This window comes from Dromiciops gliroides, chromosome 1 (assembly GCF_019393635.1).
Source record: "Dromiciops gliroides isolate mDroGli1 chromosome 1, mDroGli1.pri, whole genome shotgun sequence".
NCBI classification, from domain to species: Eukaryota; Metazoa; Chordata; class Mammalia; order Microbiotheria; family Microbiotheriidae; genus Dromiciops; species Dromiciops gliroides.
The window spans coordinates 193,182,044-193,202,240 of NC_057861.1; the positions used below are offsets into that span (position 1 = coordinate 193,182,044).

At 36.1% G+C, this 20,197-nt stretch overlaps 1 protein-coding gene across 4 annotated transcripts in view; it reads right to left on the bottom strand.

The window, feature by feature from the left end:
* ATP9B (ATPase phospholipid transporting 9B (putative)) overlaps positions 1-20,197 on the bottom strand; it is a 459,610-nt gene that overhangs the window by 265,508 nt on the left and 173,905 nt on the right. For all 4 annotated transcript variants that reach the window (XM_043972858.1, XM_043972842.1, XM_043972850.1 and 1 more), the window contains exon 8: positions 16,487-16,581. In XM_043972858.1, coding sequence (XP_043828793.1) covers positions 16,487-16,581 — 95 coding nt within the window. The remainder of the gene's footprint in view (positions 1-16,486; positions 16,582-20,197) is intronic.

A 20,197-nucleotide genomic window follows, 5' to 3' on the forward strand; every position in this document is an offset into this window, starting at 1 on the left:
GTAAGTTCCTTGGGGGTGGGAACTGTCTTTTTCTTATTTAGCTTAGCACAATGTCTGACACACAGCAGCACTTAATAAATGTTTATTGAATGAATTAGATCCTAGAAATCCAGCCTGAATTTCAGATTAACCTGACAAATGGCAGAAAAATTTTTCCAGAGATATATGCCACCATAGACAAAATGGTGATAAAACAGGAGACCTGACAGTCTTACCAATTTTGAAAATAGGTCTACTCTCCTAGTGTAACTCCACTTTCTCATTCCCTCGCAGGGCCCAGGCCAGAAGCAGAAGGGGGAATATCTAGACTGGAGAAACTCCACTTTAGTTCCACCCACTGATCAGAGGAGAAGTAGGGCAGATCCGATCACAGTTCCATAAAATGGAGAGGCACACTATGGGTTTCTCTCCTGTCTGCAGGTGCATGACACTTTCCTCTAGAAATGCTGTTGGCTCATGTTCTACATGGTGGAATTTGTCAGTGATTTGCTTCCCGCGCCACACCTGCAGTGAGGTATGATTTTGACCACAGGTAGGGTCAATTTTCCTCATTCTGGGTTGGAGCAGGAGGACTTAAGAACTTCCGCACTCTAAAGAGGGATCTGAGAACACCATGAGGCCACTATAGAACTGAAAAAAATGGCTGCAGACAAAGGGGTATTTATGCTGCATTAAAAGGAAAAGGAAAGGAGTCAGTAGGAGGGAGCAAATGTTACACACATTAGACTGGGAACTCTCTGAGGGCAGGGATGTCTTTTCTCTTTCTTTGTATGGCCAGTACTTATGTAGGACCTGGCATACACTTAATAAACGGTTTCTGACCATTGGGTCCTTTAGTTAAACACAAATGAAATATTAGAAGTAGAGATGGAGAAAAGCCCACAAACCCAACTACATCCTTGGGAGACTAAAAGAAATAGCCTGAGAGATGCCGTAGATGACTCCATCCAGTATTAGTAACTCTCAGAGATATGTAAAGAATTGTTATTTGAGGTTTTTATGACCCCATCTTTTGGCTAGAATTTAAAAAAAACCTCTGCACAGGCACCAGCCTGGGGCTCTGCAAACTGCATGGTGCTCCACCCACTGGTTGTAGCCATTGTCATGGTGCTGGCACCTCACGTCATCACCTCTCGCCGATGCCTACATGGGCCTGGCAAAATTATAATGATTGGAAGCCTAGTGAGGGCAGTCATATGACTGTCAGAGTGACCAGCCAATTGGCTGGGGGGTTGTGTGTGGTCAGCCTGGGGTCTGCTGGGAAAAAGGGAGGTTTTCCCCCATTCTAGCTTGAAGCTGGAAGGCGACAGGACACTGCTGTTTTTTTCTCAGGCTGATTCTGGATGGTGTGGTGGTTACAGGCTGTATAATTTCCCTTTTCCCCATTTTTTTTCCTTTTCCCTTGATCATACTGATCCTGCTTGTGGTTTTTTAGTTCATTCTAGTTAAATAAATCCTGCATCTGTTTTGAGGGAGGCTTGCCAATCTTCTTCCTTGCCCCAATATTTGCAGTGAGCCACCTAGCTAACACTCCCCAATTAAAAATTGGTCCCTACAGATAGAAAGTTTTGAAATTGGAAGCTGGTCCAGGGCACAAAAGAGGAACAAAAAGCTCTGGTACAGGCTACCCTTGATAGTTCCTTTTTATGGACAGGAAATGTTGCTCCACAGCATTCCTACGGGTCAGAGGAGCAAAAAGACAATAAAAATATGGGCCATCCCCAATGAAAATATCCTTCCAAGGAAAGACAAAGGCTCTCACAACAATCAGGACTGTGATAGCAAGGAAAAAAAAAAAAAAGGCAGGAGGAAGACAAAACCAAAGCAGGCAGAAAAATAGAGGCCTCTCATTCCACTACTCTCACCTTCCTCCTTCCTTCAAGTTCACTTGACCAAGCTCAAACAATTAAACAATGGTTTTGTAAATTCTAAGATTCTGTCAGACCTCCCCATCCTTTGACTATATCAGCTTTGTCAATCTCCACTCTTAGAGAAACCTACTACTTCTACAGTTGCTGCTACCAGGATACCAAGCTGTTCATACAATTCACAAAATAGCTCCCCCAACAAATTTATGCTATTTCTGCTGCTTTCTTCTAGGTTATTTTATTCATCTTTAACGGAACCCCTTTTTCTATTCCCCAGTTCCTGTGCCTTAATCCTTTTCACTCTCCTCAAGCCCCAACACCCTGTCTACCTTCTCAGCTTTCTGTAGATACTTACATCCTACTTCCAAGAAAGAGGATTCACATTTGAAAATTTCTTTTTAATCTTCACTCACTGTCACCAACTTATCGAGATTAAATTCTTCATGTTTTTGATCCATTATCCTTTCTCAGGTTCTTCTAAGACATTATTCCAATAATTATTCCTTGACTGGTCTAGTATGCTCAGTTTCTCTTTTTCCACTTGATACTGTATCTCTGCATATAAATATGCTCATACTTCCCTATCATCAAAAAAAGAAAAAAACTGATCAGTCCTTCTTTCTTTTTATCAAAGTACTTGAAAGTAGAGACTACAACCAATTCTTCCCTATCTCCTCTCTAGTCATCCATTCTTTTAATCCCTTGTAATCTGGTTTCCATAGGCTGAATGAATGAAACTGCTCTCTCAATGACAACCCATAAACTGCTATTGCCAAATCTAATAGCTTTTTCTCAGTTCTCCTCCTCCCTGACTGTGCATTCTTTTCCTTTTCCTTTCATGAGCTGAAATTACATGTTTCCCTAGTTTCTCTAGTGATGCCCATGCCTTATTCCTGAGATTTGATCTAGCCTTCTAATGTGCATTGGCAGTCTCACCCATGTCAATATTTAAAAATATTATTCCTAATGTCCAGGAGAGGATTTCAAATTCTTTTGAAATATAACAATTTAAAATAAATATTCTACTTGCAGTATAAATTCAATATGCACCAAATATATCAACTTTTGTTTCAATCTTGGTGGCACAACAGATGGTCCATGGGCCATAGAAAAAGTGCTGAGTTCAAATTTGACCTTAGACACTCACTAGACCTCACTAGCCTTTGACCTTAGGCAAGTCACTTAACAGCTATCATCATCAGTGTCCTCAACTGTAAAATGGGGATAATAATAGCATCTGCCTCCTTGGTTTGTTGGGAGGATCAAATGAGAAATTTGTAAATTACTTAGCATAATGTGCAGCACACAGATGTTTAATAATTATTTTCTTCTTCCCAACTTATTCCTCTTCCTGACCTCTCTACTTTTGTTGACTATACAGGGGCATAGACATCCACACTTTCATAATAAGTTAACTCAGTTGACAAGGATTCATAATTAGTAATCCTTCAATAAAGAGGAATAAAAGATTAAAAAATTATCTTGGAATAAGATATTAATCACCACAGGAAAACAGGAATTGAATATTAACCCAAGGATGTATCATGGCCACAAAAAGGTTATGTTTGCCCATAAGTGAAGTTGCAAGGTTACTGACTATAATGAGAGAAAATAGTATAACAGGGGAGAAATAACTGCGACTAACAATTAAGATGCATCATCATGGTAAAAAAAGAGAAAGCCTATAGGTGTCAAGATCAATGGATCTCATATATATATATATATATATATATATATATATATATATATATATATATATATATCTCAAAAGGATCACAAAGGTCACCTAGTTTAACCACTTTATTTTTACAGATAAGGAAACTGAGGCCCATAAAAGGTTAAGTGAGACAGCTATGGCTAGTGAAGTAGAAAATAAACAGAGCTAAGGCACAAAGCAGATCAAAATGCAAGTCCTCTAACTCTTATCTGGTACTCTTTCTACAGCACCAGAGGGAAATTCAGCATAATATGACTTGATAATATAAATAGCAAGCTAATGTACATCATTATTTACCAAAGCTAAGTGGAAACAATTAATGTGCTTGATATCTCTACATTTCTCTGTGTTTTCTGGCACAGAAGTTGAACAGAAACTAAAAGACATATTTGACGTGGTATTATCTATGAGATAAGAGAAAAAGAGCCTAATGGAAAGAATTCTAGAATTAATAGTCCTTGGTCCCAAATATCCCAATTTTTAAGTTCCGTCACTTCTCCCACAAGATTTAGACTGGAATGAACCTGAAAAGTCCAATTCTATAACCTAACTAGAAATGGGGAAAATTGAGGCCAAGGGCATATTGAAAAAAGGAGAGGTGATCAAGAAATGAATTTCCTGACAAGGGAGGTCTTTGAACAGAAACGAGGGTAAATTTGGTGAAGTGTTTATAAAAAGGGTCAAAAATTAGGTAGGATTTGAATAGATAAATTATGATTCTGAGAATATACAAAATATATCGTATTCATGGATAGGATCAAACTCTGCTTCTAACATATTTGATAGGGCCTTAAAAGAGAATTTGCTGTAAAACTATAAAAAATAACACTAGAAATGGCAAGATGTAGAAGTGTTATGTCCTATATTAGTGCACCCACAACATCACCCTCCTGATGTTATTGGTTCACTTTAAAAACTAAGGAAAAAATAACAATGGAATAACAGATCTGTTCCATTTTCAAGGTATACGTGACCACGTAAGTATCCAATTCTTAACCATTCTTCAAGTCCAAGGCAAATAACAACTCTTCAATGAAGATTTAAGGAGACAAATAAGAAAGTTCTAAATAATAAAGAGAGCAGGCTGATTTTGGTCTGAAATTCTAAGGAATATTCACATAGGGCAAATAACGGACCAGTTGGATACTATAGCAGACTTTGGGGCTTTTGATATTATTGGTGGTCCAGCGCTGGACAAAGGTGATGGAAAGAAGTTTATAAAGCTGAGTACTCGATATAAGTTTTTAATGTTTTGAAACAAGACTTTTTAAAAAAAACCCTGGAGATTTTCTGGTCTTTAATGACACAAGTAAAAAGATGATAATGACTAGAATGAAAAATTTAAGTGGGTTGGGAAGATTTGGCCTTCAGAGTGATAAATAGAAGTTATGATCCTAGGGGCAGCTAGATGGAGCAGTAGATAACGCCCCGGCCTGAATTCAGGAGGACTGAGTTCAAACAGCCTCAGACATTTAACACTTACTAGCTGTGTGACCGGGGCAAATCACTTAACCCCATTGCCCCACAAAAAACAAAAAACAAAAAACAAAAAAGACGTTATGATCCTCCTTTTTACCTGGGAGCGCTGCAAAATTTATTTCTTTCCGTTCCAGTTTCATTCTTAAAAACTTCTGACTTTTCTTCTACTCTGCCAACAGCATGCTCACACTGGGGTGTATGGGGATTCAAGGAGGACTAGCAGATTAGTATGAGGGCTTGCAGAACCATTTCCAGGACTGCTCCTCTACCTTTGGTAACCTCCTGTCACAAGGTTATGCATGTACAACAGTCATATCCTGTAAACTGTCTCAGCAGATGGGGGCAAACCAGGTTGAGGTTAATAGACAGACCTCAAACCTGTTGGTGGATTATGAGTAAGGGGGTGTCTACCCAAGTATCCCCAAGTGGAATAGGTCGATGGGAAACATTTATTCCAATGGAATAAAGGCAGCTGAAGCAGGTGCTGTGGAACACTTGGGGCTTGGTCAGAGACTGAAGATGTCAAAATCATCCACTGCATGTCAAGCCAATGCCAGTGATCTTGAATTTGGTCTTGCCACTGAACTTTGATAACTCTGGAAGAGAAAGTGAGGCTGATAACTTTGTGCAACTCTGCCTCACTTAAATCCATTTCACACACAAGTCAAGATATGACCGTGTGATACTATTGGTCCTCTTCAGAAATGAAGGCAAAATGACAAAAGCATTTACACCCTGAAAGATGGCCTCTGCTTTTTCTAGCCTTTTTTATTTTTTGAATACAGACATAGTAGTGCAATTGCTATGTCAAAGGGTATACAGAATTTTATAGCCCTTTGGGTGTAGTTCCACATTGCTCTCCAGAATGATTAGAACAGACATACCAGAACACAGGCCAGTGTGAGCTGAGAACATGCCTCTCCTTAAATCTTACCACTTGGAACGCCCTGAAGCTTGTCCTGGAGGCAGTGCCCCCCACTTTAAGAAGGAGTCAAAAGTCAAGAAATAGGCTGGCGTGATGTGCAGGCAGAAAAAAGTGTGGATCGTAGAAAGTTTCTTTGGTGTCAAGGAAGATCAAGGTACATCAGGGCTCCTCCATCCAAAGCTTCCAAGAAAAATATGAAATGGTCTCAGGCCATAGAAGTGTTACAAAGGACTCTGAAGATAAAGTAAGAGACGTAGAGAACAAAATGGAGAGATAAATGAGGAATTTCCAGGGTGGAGCCAAGATGGTAAAGGAAAGACAGTAAGCTCATGGAATTCATGACACGATCATTCCAAATAACCTCCAAATAATGCCACAGAACAATTCCTGGAGCAGCAAAACCCACAAAAGAACATGTTGAGATATTTTCCAGTGAAAGATGGCTTAGGAGGTCTGAAGGAGGAGCTGCTATGCAGAGGAAGGAGTGGATCCCATAGTAACTCTGACACAGATCCAGTCCCAGACAGGCTGAGCCAGGTAAAGAAACCCCTGGAGCCTGTGAATCAGCTACAGGTCCAATGTTGTCTGGAACTAAGCTTACTGTCTGGTGAGAGGGGCTGAACCCGTGGCAGGGGGCAGATTCCAGGGGTCTCTGGTGGTGCTGAGGCAGAACTTGGGTTTTTTCACCCCTTCAGGAACCAGGAAGTAGTCTTGAGTAGCAGTGGGCCGGGTGGGGGAGGGGTATAGGCTTGTCCAAGCTAACAACCACAGCACACAAAGTTTTGCTACCTGGTTAATTAGCAAGTTAGCCTGGGGTTATCTATGACCAAGGAACAGGCCAGGCAAGTGGAGAACCTTGCCCTCCTTGAATATTACCACCTGGACCCCCTAAGTTTGGACAGTGAAAGCCTGGAACATGTACCACATGAAAGGAGCAAAAAGTCAAATAAAAGATAGGCAAGAAGAGCAGACTGAGAAAGGTGTGAGGACCATAGAAAGTTTCTTTAGTGACAAGGGAAGATCAAGGGGCACCCTCAGAAGAGGATGGCAATGTCAGGGCTCCTACATCCAAAGCTTCCAAGAAAAATAAGATAAGTTTCAGGCCATAGAAGTGCTCAAAAAAGGAATATGAAGATAAAGTAAGAGAGGGGTAGAGGAAAAAATGGAAAAGAGAAATGGAGAGTGATGCAGTGAGGGTCCATGAAAAAAAAAAAGTCAATAGCATGAAAAAGCCCAATTGGCAAAATGAAAAGGAGGTACAAAAGCTCTCTGAATGAAAATCATTGCCTTAAAAATTAGGATTGAGCTAAATAGAAGCTATGACTTTATGAGAATATCTAGACACAATGAAACAAAACCGAAATGAATAAAAAATAGAGGTCAATGTGAAATATCTCCTTCAAAAAAACAGCTAACCTGAAAAATAGATCCAGGAGAGACAATTTGAAAATTATGGGAATACATGGAAACAAACGATCAAGGAAGAAACTTAGATATCATCTTCCAGGAAATGGTCAGGGCAAAATTGCCTGATATTCTAGAAGCCGAAGGTAAAGAGAAATTGAAAGAATCCACCAATCACTTCCTGAAAGAGATCCTAAAAGGAAAACTCTCAGGAATATTATAGCAAATTCCAGAGCTCCCAGGTCAAGAGAAAAATATTGCAAACTACCAAAAAGAAAGAATTTAAGTACTGTGGAGCCCCAGTCATGGATAGTCACAAGATCTAGCAACTTCTACATTAAAGGATTGGAGGGCATGGAATATGATATTCCAGAGGACAAAGGCATTGGGATTACAACCAAGAATCACCTATACAGCAAAACTGATTGTAATCTTTCATGGGGGAGAAAAATGGGACTTCAATAAAAAAGAAGACTTTCAGGTATTTGTGATGAAAGACTGAACTGAATGGAAATTTGACTTTCAAATACAAGACCCTAGAGAAGCATAAAAAGGTTAAACAGGAAAAAGAATTTATGAGGGGGTCAGCTAGGTGGATAGAGCACCGGCCCGGGAGTCAGGATACCGGAGTTCAAAATCCAGCCCTCAGACACCTAACACTTACTAGCTGTGTGTCTCTGGGCAAGTCACTTAACCCCAATTGCCTCACTAAAAAAAAAAAAAAAATTATGAGGTAGGGTAAAAGGTTAAATTGTTTACATTCCTACATGGGAAGATAATGCATCTAACTCTTAAGAACTTTCTCAGTATTAGGGAAGATGATGGAAATAAATTTAGACAGAGGGCACAGGTGGGAATTGATTATAAAAGGAATGATTATGAATAGATTATGATATCTGTAAAGTATTTATTTATCTTATCTTTTTTGTGGGGTGGTTGGAGTTGGGTGACATGCCTAGGGTCATGCAGTGGGTAAGTGTCTTATGTCTGAGGCCAGATTTGGGCTCAGGCCCTCCTGGGTCCAGGACGACTATTTTGTCCCCTGTGTCACCTAGCTGCCCCATGATGACATCTTTAGGGTAAAATTGAAGGGTGAGAGGAATGCATAGGGGGAGGGGTAAGGGGAGAGGTAGAATGGGTTGAAATACCATATGAAAGAAACAGGAAAGGGCTTATAGAGTTGGGGGAGAGATGGGAGGAGCAGGATAGTAAATGAACCTTACACTAATCAGAATAGGCTCAAAGACCTTAATCTCATCAGAATTGGTTCAAGGAGGGAATAACATACACACTTAATTGGGTGGAGTAATCTATCTAACCTGCAGGAAAATAGGAGGGGAAGGGGATAAGGAGGGAGGGGCAAAGGAAGAGAGGTCAGATTTGGGGAGGAAGCAGTCAATGAGCAAATCTCCTTTGAGAAGGGATAAGGTGAAAGAAGATAGATAATAGAGTAAATATCATGGGGAAGGGAATAGGATGGGGGTAAAACAGTAAGAAATAGTAATGAATAAAAGAGGGGGGTAACTGTACAAAAATATTTAATATCCACTCTTTATGGTGGCTAAGAGAATTAGAAATTGAAGGAATGTCCATCAGTTTGGGGAATGACTGAAACAAGCTGTGGTATATGACTTGTAACTGGAATATTATTGGTATGCTATAAGCAAAAGACAAGTGGGTGCAGCGGATAGAGCACTGCCCTGGATACAGGAGAACCTGAGTTCAAATCCAGCTGCAGGGACACATAATACTTACTAGCTGTGTGACCCTGGGCAAGTCACTTAACCCCAATTGCCTCAGGAGGGGGGGAAAAAAAAAAAAGAAATGACAAGTGGGATGATTTCAGTAAAACCTGGAAAGACATATGAACTGATGTATAGTGAAGTGAGCAGAACTAGAAGAACATTGTGCAGTGACAGCATTGTTGTTCTATGAGCAATTGTGAATGACTTGACTTTTCTCAGCAATACAGTGATCCAATACAATCCCACAGGACTAATGATGAAGCATACTATCCACCTCCAGAGAAAGAACTGATAATGACTGAACACAGATTGAAGCATGCTATTTTGTGTTTTCTCTTTTTTTAACTTGAGTCTTTTTATGTAAAATAACTAATATGGTAATGTTTTACATAATTGCACATGCATAACCTATACTGATTGCTTGCAACCTTGGGGAGGGGGAAGGGTAGAAAAAAAAGGACACAAAATAATGAAGAGCGAAATGAGCAAAACCAAGAAAACACTGTATATAGAAGTGTACACAGAATATATGCATTGTATATAGAAGTATATATAGGATAATTTTATATAAATATGTGCATATATATGCACACACAACTATTTGTGTCTAATGGTAGCCATCGGGGGGGGGGGAGAAAAAGAGAAAGAAAAAAGAAATTTGCACAATAACTTTATTATATATTTAAAAGGAATAGCAAGTTGTACATAATAGATTTGCAGTTTCATCTTTTTAAAAATTATACTATTTTATAGAAATACTTGATTCCATAAATTAAAAATAAAATCAATAAAAGGGGAAAAAAGAGAGAAATGAGAGTGATGCAGGAAAGTCATGGAAAAAAAGTCAACAGCTTGAAAAGCCAAATGGAAAAGCTCTTTGAAGGGCATGGAACATGATATTTTGGAGGGCAAAGGAATTGAGATTGCAACCAAGAACCACCTACTCAGAAAAACAGATCATAATCTCTCAGGGGAAAAAAAGAGAATGATTAGATCAGTTCACAACTCTACCAACAATGCTTTGGTATCCCAGTTTTCCCACATCCTTAGCTGAATTTGATATTTTCTTTTTCTGTCATAGCCAATCTGATAGGTACTAAGTAGTATCTCAAAGTTGTTTTAATATGTATTTCTCTAATCAATAGTGATTTAGAGCAGTTTCATATGACTAGTGATAGCTTTGATTCCTTCTTTTGAAAACTGCCTGTTCAAATCTTTTGACAATTTATCAACTGGGGGAAGGCTTTTATTTATATGAATTTGACTCAGTTTTCCATATATTTGAGAAATGAGACCCTTATCAGAGACACTTACTATAAAATTATTTTCACAATTATGATTACTATGTATTTTTCTCCATCTGTTTTCCTATCTTGATATTTCTCTTTCACTCTATCCTTATTCATATTTTCCTTCTAACTACTGCTTTCCCCAATCAAGCCTCCCTTCTTTTCACACTTCCCTTCTTTTATTCCCTTCTCTATTGGTTGTGTGCTATTCCTTCTCTGAGTCAATTCCAATGAGAGTAAGGTTCAAGTGTCCTCTTCCTTTTCCATTTGACCAATTCTACTTCTTAATAAGTTATCTTCAGTGAATTTTTGTATGTTTTTCCATTTGGCCAATTCTGCTTTTTTAACAAGTTCTCTTCAGTGAATTTTTGTGCCCCTTTTACTATTTGGCCTAGTCTGTTTTATAAGGCATTATTTTCTTCAGTATTTTTATGCTTCCTTTGCCAAGTTGTTGACTTTTTTCATGATTTTCTTGCATCATTCATTTCTTTTCCTAATTTTCCTCTAGATCTATTTGGTTTTTATTTTTTGATTTTGTGGGGCAATGGGGGTTAAGTGACTTGCCCAAGGTCATACAGCTAGTAAGTGTCAAGTGTCTGAGGCCGGATTTGAACTCGGGTACTCCTGAATCCAGGGCCGGTGCTTTATCCACTGCGCCATCTAGCTGCCCCCTATTTGATTTTTAAAATCCTTTTTGAGCTCTTCCAGGAATACTTATTAGGCCAGAGACCAATTCACAATTTCCTCTGAGGCTTTGGATATAGCAGTTTTGACTTTGTTGTCTTTTGAGTTTGTGTTTTGGGCTTCCCTGTTACTATAGTAATTTTCTATGGTCAGATCCTTTTTTTGTTATTTGCTCATTTTTTCCAGCCTTTTTCTTGACTTTGAACTTGATGTTACAGCTGGACTTTGCTCCTGGGGTACAGGTGGCACTGTCACAAGCTTCAGGTTTTTTGTGTAGTTAATTTTAAAGCTACTTCTGGGGGGTCTATATGTTTTCAGTTCTTCCAAGGTGGTATGATCTAAGGAGAGATGTGTTTATTACTCTTCTAGCCTGTGGTCTGGTGTTTGAGAGATCACATACACTCTTTTACAACCCAGAACTGTGAGCAGGGTCCACATTTCCCTGGGGAAGGAAGATCATTACGCTAGTGCTCCTCCTCACTCTGACATTGCAACCTGGATCTGTGTATGAGCAATGCAACAGAGTCCTACACCCAGTGTCAGCAAGGGACACTTGTAATCTCCTTTTGACCAGGTGTCCAACCCCCTTACTGTCTGTAGCCTGAGAGGTTCAAAAACTACTGATGTTTCAGTTGCCGGCAAACCTGCACCTGACTTGCCAGAGCATAGCCTTCTGCTGCCTTCTCAGAGCATTACCTGTGTTCCACTCTTTCCTCAGTGCAACAGATTATTCCTGCTGATCTTCTAGGTTATCTTGGGCTAGACAATTGTTTCACCCCATCCCTCTGTGGTTTCTGGTGCTAAAGAATTCATTTTGAGGCATTAACGTTGTTCATAGGTGAATTTAGAAGAGCTCAGGTAAGTAACTGCCTTTTCTCTGCCATCTTGGTGAGCAAGGCCATTTTAAAAACAATGTATAAAATTTATTATATACTTTACAAAAAATAAGCATTATGAAAAGGAGACTCATGGTTTCAGAGAAAATCCTCTTTTGTCTTCTGCTTTTTATAAATACTTCAGTTTGTGCGTAAATTCAGAAGGAGATGGTTCATGTTTATCTTTTTACCCCTACTGCTTAGCACAATGCCTAACTTATGATAAGCAATTAATTATTGGTTTACTAATTGCACTTTTTAAAGGACATTTGCTGCATATTTTTATATACTCATAATCTTTTGGGATTTTTTTATTTAGAATTTGATAAATTATTCTATCTGTTTATATTGTTTAATTATCCTTGAATTGTTGTAATAAACCCAAATTAGTTATAATGAATAAGTTTTTGGATGTACTGTTATAATGCTCTTTCAAGGTATTTCTTTAAAATACTGGAATTAATATCTGCACATGACACTGGTCTATATATTCATTTTTTTTAACCTTCCCTTATTTAGTTATTAGGGGAATATTCTTCTCAGAAAACAATTTTAAGACAGTATTTTGTCTCAGTTTCTGAAAATAATTTGCACAAAATTGATAGTATTAGTTCTTTAAATGTTACATGGATTTGCCCTGTAAATAAATATGTACCAATTCAATTTTTATGAGATCATGAAGTGCTGAAAAATATAATCTTTATATTTCCCATTTAGAAAACATGTCTTTTAGTTCTACATTCTCTCAGATTATGTATTTTCATTTTTGTTAATATTTCAGTTAAATTAGTTTACCAGGGAGAGAAACAATATTCTCAAACAATTACTGGGTCACCATGTCTATCTGCAATTCAATCAATATTTTCTTTATGAATGCAGGTGCTATGTCATTTAGTGCATGTGCATTTAAGATTGATACTGTGAACTTAATAGCATGATTACAAATTCTAATTTTTTGAAGTCATCAAATGTAGTAAATTATATTGAAGTCTCCCTTTTTTAATTCCATACACATGGATGCTTTTTAGGAGTGCTCTAGAATTTAAAGGACTATTGAGAGTTTTGTTGTGTCTCCTTATCCTTTCAATCAATCTCATGATATCCAATTGCTTAATCTATTTATCAAGGGGTTGATTGTTAGTTAGTTCTGGGGTTTGTTTTTTTTTAAATTTCTGTCTTCTTTTAGGTCAGTACCTTGACCTTATGAGTAGTTTTCCTTATTCTACTTTGATGTGTTAGCATCTGAAGTATAAAGGTTGTTTTTTGTATTTTGTTTTTACTAACAATAAATTATATATTCCCTTAATTGAGGCTTTGTTGTTTCTACACAAAAATTCTGGACGATATTCTCATGTTATTTCTTGTATTATGGTATTTAGATTTTTAAGAATTTGTTGTGTTCTGTTAAATTTATGATCTTTCAATAATACTCTCTGTACTCTGCTTTAAAAAATTTCAGAGAAACCTGCAAGGACTTACAGGAACTAATGCTGAGTGAAGTCAGCAGAACCAAGAGAACATTGTACACAGTATCAACAACATTGTGTGTTCATCAACTGTGATGAACTTGACTCTTTTCAGCAATACAGTGGTCCAACATAGTTCCAAAGGACTCATGAGGGAAAATGCTCTCCAAATCCAGAAAAAAAGAAAAAAAAAAGAACTATGGAATTTAGATGCAGATTGAACAACAAAAAACAAAAAAAGAAAATGATAATTTTACCAAAAGGAATTTAGTTTTAGACTTAGTCCAATGAAATTATCAAAAGGATGTATTATAGAACATGAAAAAAAATAAGATTAGCCTAAAATAATAAAATACCTAGAATATTAAGAGAAATATTGAAAAGAAGTAGATATGACAGAGGAATAGTACTTCCAGACTTCAAATTATATTATAAAACAGCAGTAATGAAAAGTATCTGGAAATCAATAAAAAATATAGAAGTAGATCAAAAACTCCCCATTTCATACAAACTTCTGGGAAACTTAAAAGCATTTGGCAGAAATTAGGCTTAGATTTACACTATTCAATTTATTCTATAATACATTCAAAATGGATAGGACACCTCAGTATTAAAGATGCCATTAAAAAATAGAAGAGAAACAAATCATATATCTTTCAAAGCTATGAGAAGATATATTACTGACCAAATAAGGGGTATAAGCAATTAAAAAAGATAAAAAATAGATATTTTTGATTTTATGAAACTACAAGCTTCTGTGGAAATAAAATTAATGTACCTAAGATAAGAATGGGAAATAAATTAAATGGAAAAAAAAATCTTTCTATCAAATTTCCAATTAGGATTTAGTCCAAGATATGTTGTAAACACTTAAATATACTTATATGAATATGTATTATTATACATACACATGTATATATGTGCACATGCACACATATTTGTGTAGGTGTATATATAAATTATAATATAGTCTATTAATACATTTAATACTGTTTCATGTTTATATAATTATGTTACTATAATATATAATTATGTAGGTTGTGCATATTCAAGTAAATTATATATGTATATAAAAACCACAAGCCCCATTACTGATAAGTAATCCAAAGATATAAACAGTTCTTAAAAGAACTGCTAACTATATGGAACTACATGAAAGTATGTTCTAATGCAAATGCAAATCAAAACAACCAATGAAGATTTACCTCATACCCTGCTAACTGGCAGGGAGACAAAAAATGGAGATAGTTTTAAGTTAAATATGTCGTCTTCCAGCTTCAAGCCAGAATGGCTTCCAGGTCATTCAATAGTTAACAAAAGGAAAATTACTTTGAAAAACAGGAGAAAGATATTTGTCGGTGACAGGCATTGAGGACACCTCAAGCTGATTCAGTTATATGAAACTCCCTTGACTAAACTGCCCACATCATTTTCTACCAGACAATCATCTAAGAGCTCCTTGCGGTTGTTTTGTATTCAAGTATCCAGCCAGAGCCCTTAGTCACCTTAAACAATTAAGTCTTGAGAATGATTTCAATATTTTTAGGGGAAAACTAGCTTAACTTAAATAGAAGAAGAGGTTAGGATACTGCTCCTATCACAGGAACCAATTTTGAAAAAAATTTAGTCCCAAACCCTTCATTTGCAAATGTAGAAACAGTGTACAGAAAAATAATGGGACTTCACCAAGGTCACAGAGTTAATTTGAGCCATATCTAGCAATAGTAGCCAAAAGTTCAGATTTGATCTAATATTCCTCTTTACTACGGAGCCCTAGTATAGTCTGGTAAAGGAAGAGAGATGCCCAACGTGGTGTCACAGCAATGAAGAAATATACATTTCTACACTTACTATATTATTTTTGCCTCTAGCAAAATAAGTTTTTGATTAATTACATAAGTAACTAAAATACAAACTCCTTATTAAAGAAATGATTATATATGACTAAAGATATATGACCTAAAAAGAAGTTAGGGCAGTAATGAAAGGACAAATTATAAACAAATAGTGATCCCTCTTCTCCATCAGAAAATACACAAAATAAGAAATCAAGACAAAGTTCCACAGTATATTGGTGAATCTCTTGTGGATGATTTACAGGAAGACATACAAAAGTCACGCTAGATTAGAAGATATGGATGGGGGGCAGCTAGATGGCACAGTGGTTAAAGAAAGCACTGGCCCTGGATTCAGGAGTACCTGAGTTCAAATCCAGCCTCAGACACTTGACACTTACTAGCTGTGTAACCCTAGGCAAGTCACTTAACCCCCATTGCCCTGCAAAAAACAACAACAACAACAACAAAAGAAGATATGGATGGAAAACTTCTGGGAAATATGACTAACAAAATATGAGAGTATTAGGTATTTTTTCCAATTCCTACCAAATCTCAAAACCCTCAAAAAAGGAATTATATGCCAGCAATAAAGCAATTTGAACTACCTCCACGAAGCAAAAAACCTAACTCTAAACAACATAGAAAGACCTCATCTTGTGAAAGTGAACTGTTCTAGAGAGCCTTGTGAATAGAGAAATCAGTAAATACTTCTCTATAAACTATTGTCAACTCTATACTATTAGATACAAAGGAAAGGCTACAGTGGAAAAACTAGATATGGAAAAAAAGAAGATTGAGAGAAAAAACAATGGGAAAGGGGAAAAAATTAGACAGGAAAACAATAGGTTAAACTGGAAGAATTAGACAAGATTTTTTTAAATGGGCATAACGAAGGAAAAATGATGTCTGCAGTGGAATAACACTGAATTAAGCATTAAGTGATACTTTCAAGAGAAATCCCAAATCAAGAACTCTGATATAGAAAAAATAATGATAATAATAATAAACAGAGAGAATGTGTGTTGCCTTAAACAAACATTTGTATAAGAAATGCACTAATTTTATTCCAAATGATACAAAATTAGGAAAACAAGTTATTTAAATATGTCCCAAATACTTGATATGTAGGTATATACCAACATTTACCACATGGATTACAAAATTACAAAATTATTTTTAAAAACTATGATGCTTACCCCCAAAGCTGGCAATCTCTGTGTGCAACTCACTGCAACTTTTAGTTTCCAGTCTGTTTCACCATCTAGCTGGTCAGTTCTAATGAAACATGAACCTTAAAATTAAAGAAAAAAATTTATCACACTAGAAAACTTAAGTCTTATAGAACATAAATTCCATGTATACATACTTCTACTTAGAATTAATTTTTTTTAAAAAACAACATTATGCATATGTACATCATTTATATGGAAGAAACCTTAAAATTGTCATTTTGTTAGGATATAAAGATTAAACAGTTAGCTATAATGATATAAATATTACACAGCTATTTTGGTTAAATTTAAACTATCCCTTAATTTTGTTTGATTTTTCAAAAAGTATTACTTTAAGAAAAACTGCTATTTTAGAAAAAGAGTTTACAATGGCAAAATAAATCTATATTCACAAAAAAGAATACTATATTTATCCAACATTCACACTGCACATGCTTCGCTTAATTTTTCCAACAGAAACAATAGATTTACCACTGACAGCTTTATATAGATTCCTTCAAATTAAAAAATGAAATACCCTTGTAACTGCACAGTTACCACATTAACACTTAATTATTTGAATTCCTAAACAAGATATTTTTGTTTTGTTTTGTTTTTTTGGTGAGGCAATTGGGGTTAAGTGACTTGCCCAGGGTCACACAGCTAGTAAGTGTCAAGTGTCTGAGGCCAAATTTGAACTCAGGTCCTCCTGAATCCAGGGCCAGTGCTCTATCCACTGTGCCACTTAGCTGCCTCTCCTAAACAAGATCTTAAGATACCTACAAAAAATCTAAAATGTATCCAAATAACTTCCCACATAGATAAGAAATTTACATAATGATATTATGTCTGAAGCTAAACTTTTATTGATTACTCTATACCTGAAACTCTTATCTGTTCTAGGAAATTTTTCTTGTTAATTTCTACCTATTCAAAATCCATCTGGAAAAGAAAAATATTCTTATTTTAAAAACTGAATTCCTTTGAAAGGTCCCTTTTCCAAAATCTATAAAGAATAATTAACCAGCGTGTAAAGCAACAAAATGTGAAACTATAACTAATTTAAGTAATCTCAATATCTCAAATAGTGCTAAAAGATTACCATCCCTATCAAGAGCAGAGATAGGCAAAATTTTTAAATAGAAACTTTTATTTTACATGAAAAGTCTGTATGGAAATCTATATAAATATAGAAATAAACCACCAAACTCTAAATTTCAGTCTTCCTCTGATTTTTAGTCCTTTTATTAGGAGCTACAATGGGGCATGGGGGTTGAAGGGGGATGGGGGGTGAAGGGGGCGGGAGGGCAGCATCAGTTACTCTAAAAGAAATATATTCGTTAGCAAAGGGATTTTCTTTGTATAGCTTCAGACATTTAACAAAGACAATTAAGCAAAAGGGCACCAATAAGAAGACAAAATTAAAAGTTACAGAATTATAAGACATTCAGTGACAATGTGGCCAGAAAAATATAGTTTGTTTAGGTGCTCATGTCCAGAAGAATTTGGAATCACAAAGTATGAGTGGACCCCGATATAAGTAATGTCTAACAGTAGAATCAATGTCTTATTCATTAATATCTGTACATTTAGCAGTTTAGTAGGCTAAGTGCTTAGAAAAACATGGAGAAGCGATAAGATCCTGAAATATAACACCCAAAGGTGGCACTTTCACACACTATGATTCCCCAAACAAACTAAAATCTGCTCAGTAAATGTACTTGTATACAATATAAATCAAACACTATTTCTGAGCCTCTGAAAAATCTGCTATAATCCTATATGCAAAGATAAAACTATCTTAAAATCTCTAAAACAAAAATAAAATGCTTGAAAAAATGAATTGTTGTTTGTAACAAAATGTGTATTCAAACATTTGATCTTTGAATACTTAGAATAAAAGTAGAAATACCATAAAAATTGATGAATAACAAAATATCACACCAAGGAACATCAGACTTATATGCTTCAATCTCTGGCAAAGATTAACAGGCTACTTTCAATCATACTTTTCTTACACAAGACATTTCATGGTTCTCTTTACCTTTCCTGTCAATGTTTGCTCTCATCCATCAATTTCATTTAGAATTATACTATAGATCAATGCAGTTCAAGACCAGTGTGGCTCCTGTGAATGGCTGACTGCACATATATTCATTTAATAGAGCTCACACTATGACATGTATTGGTCAGCTGCATTTCCTCTCCACTTCAGCAGTTAATTTTATCAATAACTTATCTCATAGCCTTTTCCCTTTTATCCAGAAAAAGAGACTGCTTTGTGCTAAGTCAGCATTAAATAGCAATCACCACACCAAACTGAAACAGTAAATTAAACATCTCCACTTATTTTGAAATAATTTTTTGTCACTATTGAAATCATACTTTCAAATATCCTGTGTAATATTAGTTTTAAAAACTGTATTACCAGGCATGAGGATATAAGATTATTTAATAGTAATTACAGATGGATACAAAATAAGTAAATAAGCAACTACAATTTATAACTGTTTACAAGAATGGACCATATTCATTAAGTATGAAAGCAATGTCCAAACAAGTCCCTAAAGCTGGTGTGTAGATTAATTATGCAAAAAACCCTATAGAAATAATGCTATAAATGGCATCTAGGGTCCCAAGTAAACACACAAAATCCTATTTAACCCATAATATAAGTGAAATACTCTACCTATGAATTAACATAATAAAAATAATGCCAAATATCAATAAGAACACTAAAACTGGATAGAACAGTTACATTTATCTCAAAAGTTATTTTTCATATCAGAAGAGAACAACAACTCAGGACATATAGAGATTGGTAAAAATTCTTGTAGAAAAACATGTTATGGGTATTTCTAGGGTATTAAAAATTATGTGACTTGTTATTCACTATATTAACTTTCAATTCAAATTTTATAGTGTTTTTTCCCCCTTGATACAAGTGCAACACTAGTCATATTCCTATTGGTCATTAGAGGGATGGTTTGGGGGGGGGGGTGGAGGCACTGATTGGCTGAGGCGAGAGTTGTCTACAGAGGACTCACTTATTCAACAAAATAAGTAAATAAAGATATTGAAAGAAACAAAACCTTTCTGGAAGCCAATGCAGAATTGGAAGAGGGAGAGAAAACCTTTAAGGGAAATTGCTGTTAAGGTATCATGACTGCAGAAGAATGAACAGAAAACTGCACTGTGAACAATGAAGAATCAAGAAAAAAAAAATTTTTTTAATTGTCTTACCACCTAATGGGGGCAAAATGAGGTGACAGAAAAATCTTGGATAAGATAATCCCCCACTCACACTGACACCCAAATGCTGCACACGGACAAAAATCAGCCAGTCAGGAGGAACCTAGGTTTAAGTTCTGTATCCCTCCCTTCCTTCCCCCCTCACCCCATTACTCTCTTATCCCATCCCCTTCAAATCAATCCTCTGGGGTCTACCGACCTCTCTGGGACAACCTTCTTTCCTCAGTAACTTCAATGTCTGCCTCACAATCTTTCCTCCCCAACTCCTATCTTCATATAAGGGAACTTCAACTTACAAAATGATACTCACTCACCATTACCACATAAGTCTTCAACTTACTCATTTTTCATGACCTCCATGTTCACAGACACAGTCATACCCTTGATCTAATCATCACTGAAAAATACAAACTTTACAAGTTCAGGAACTCTGAAATTCCTTTA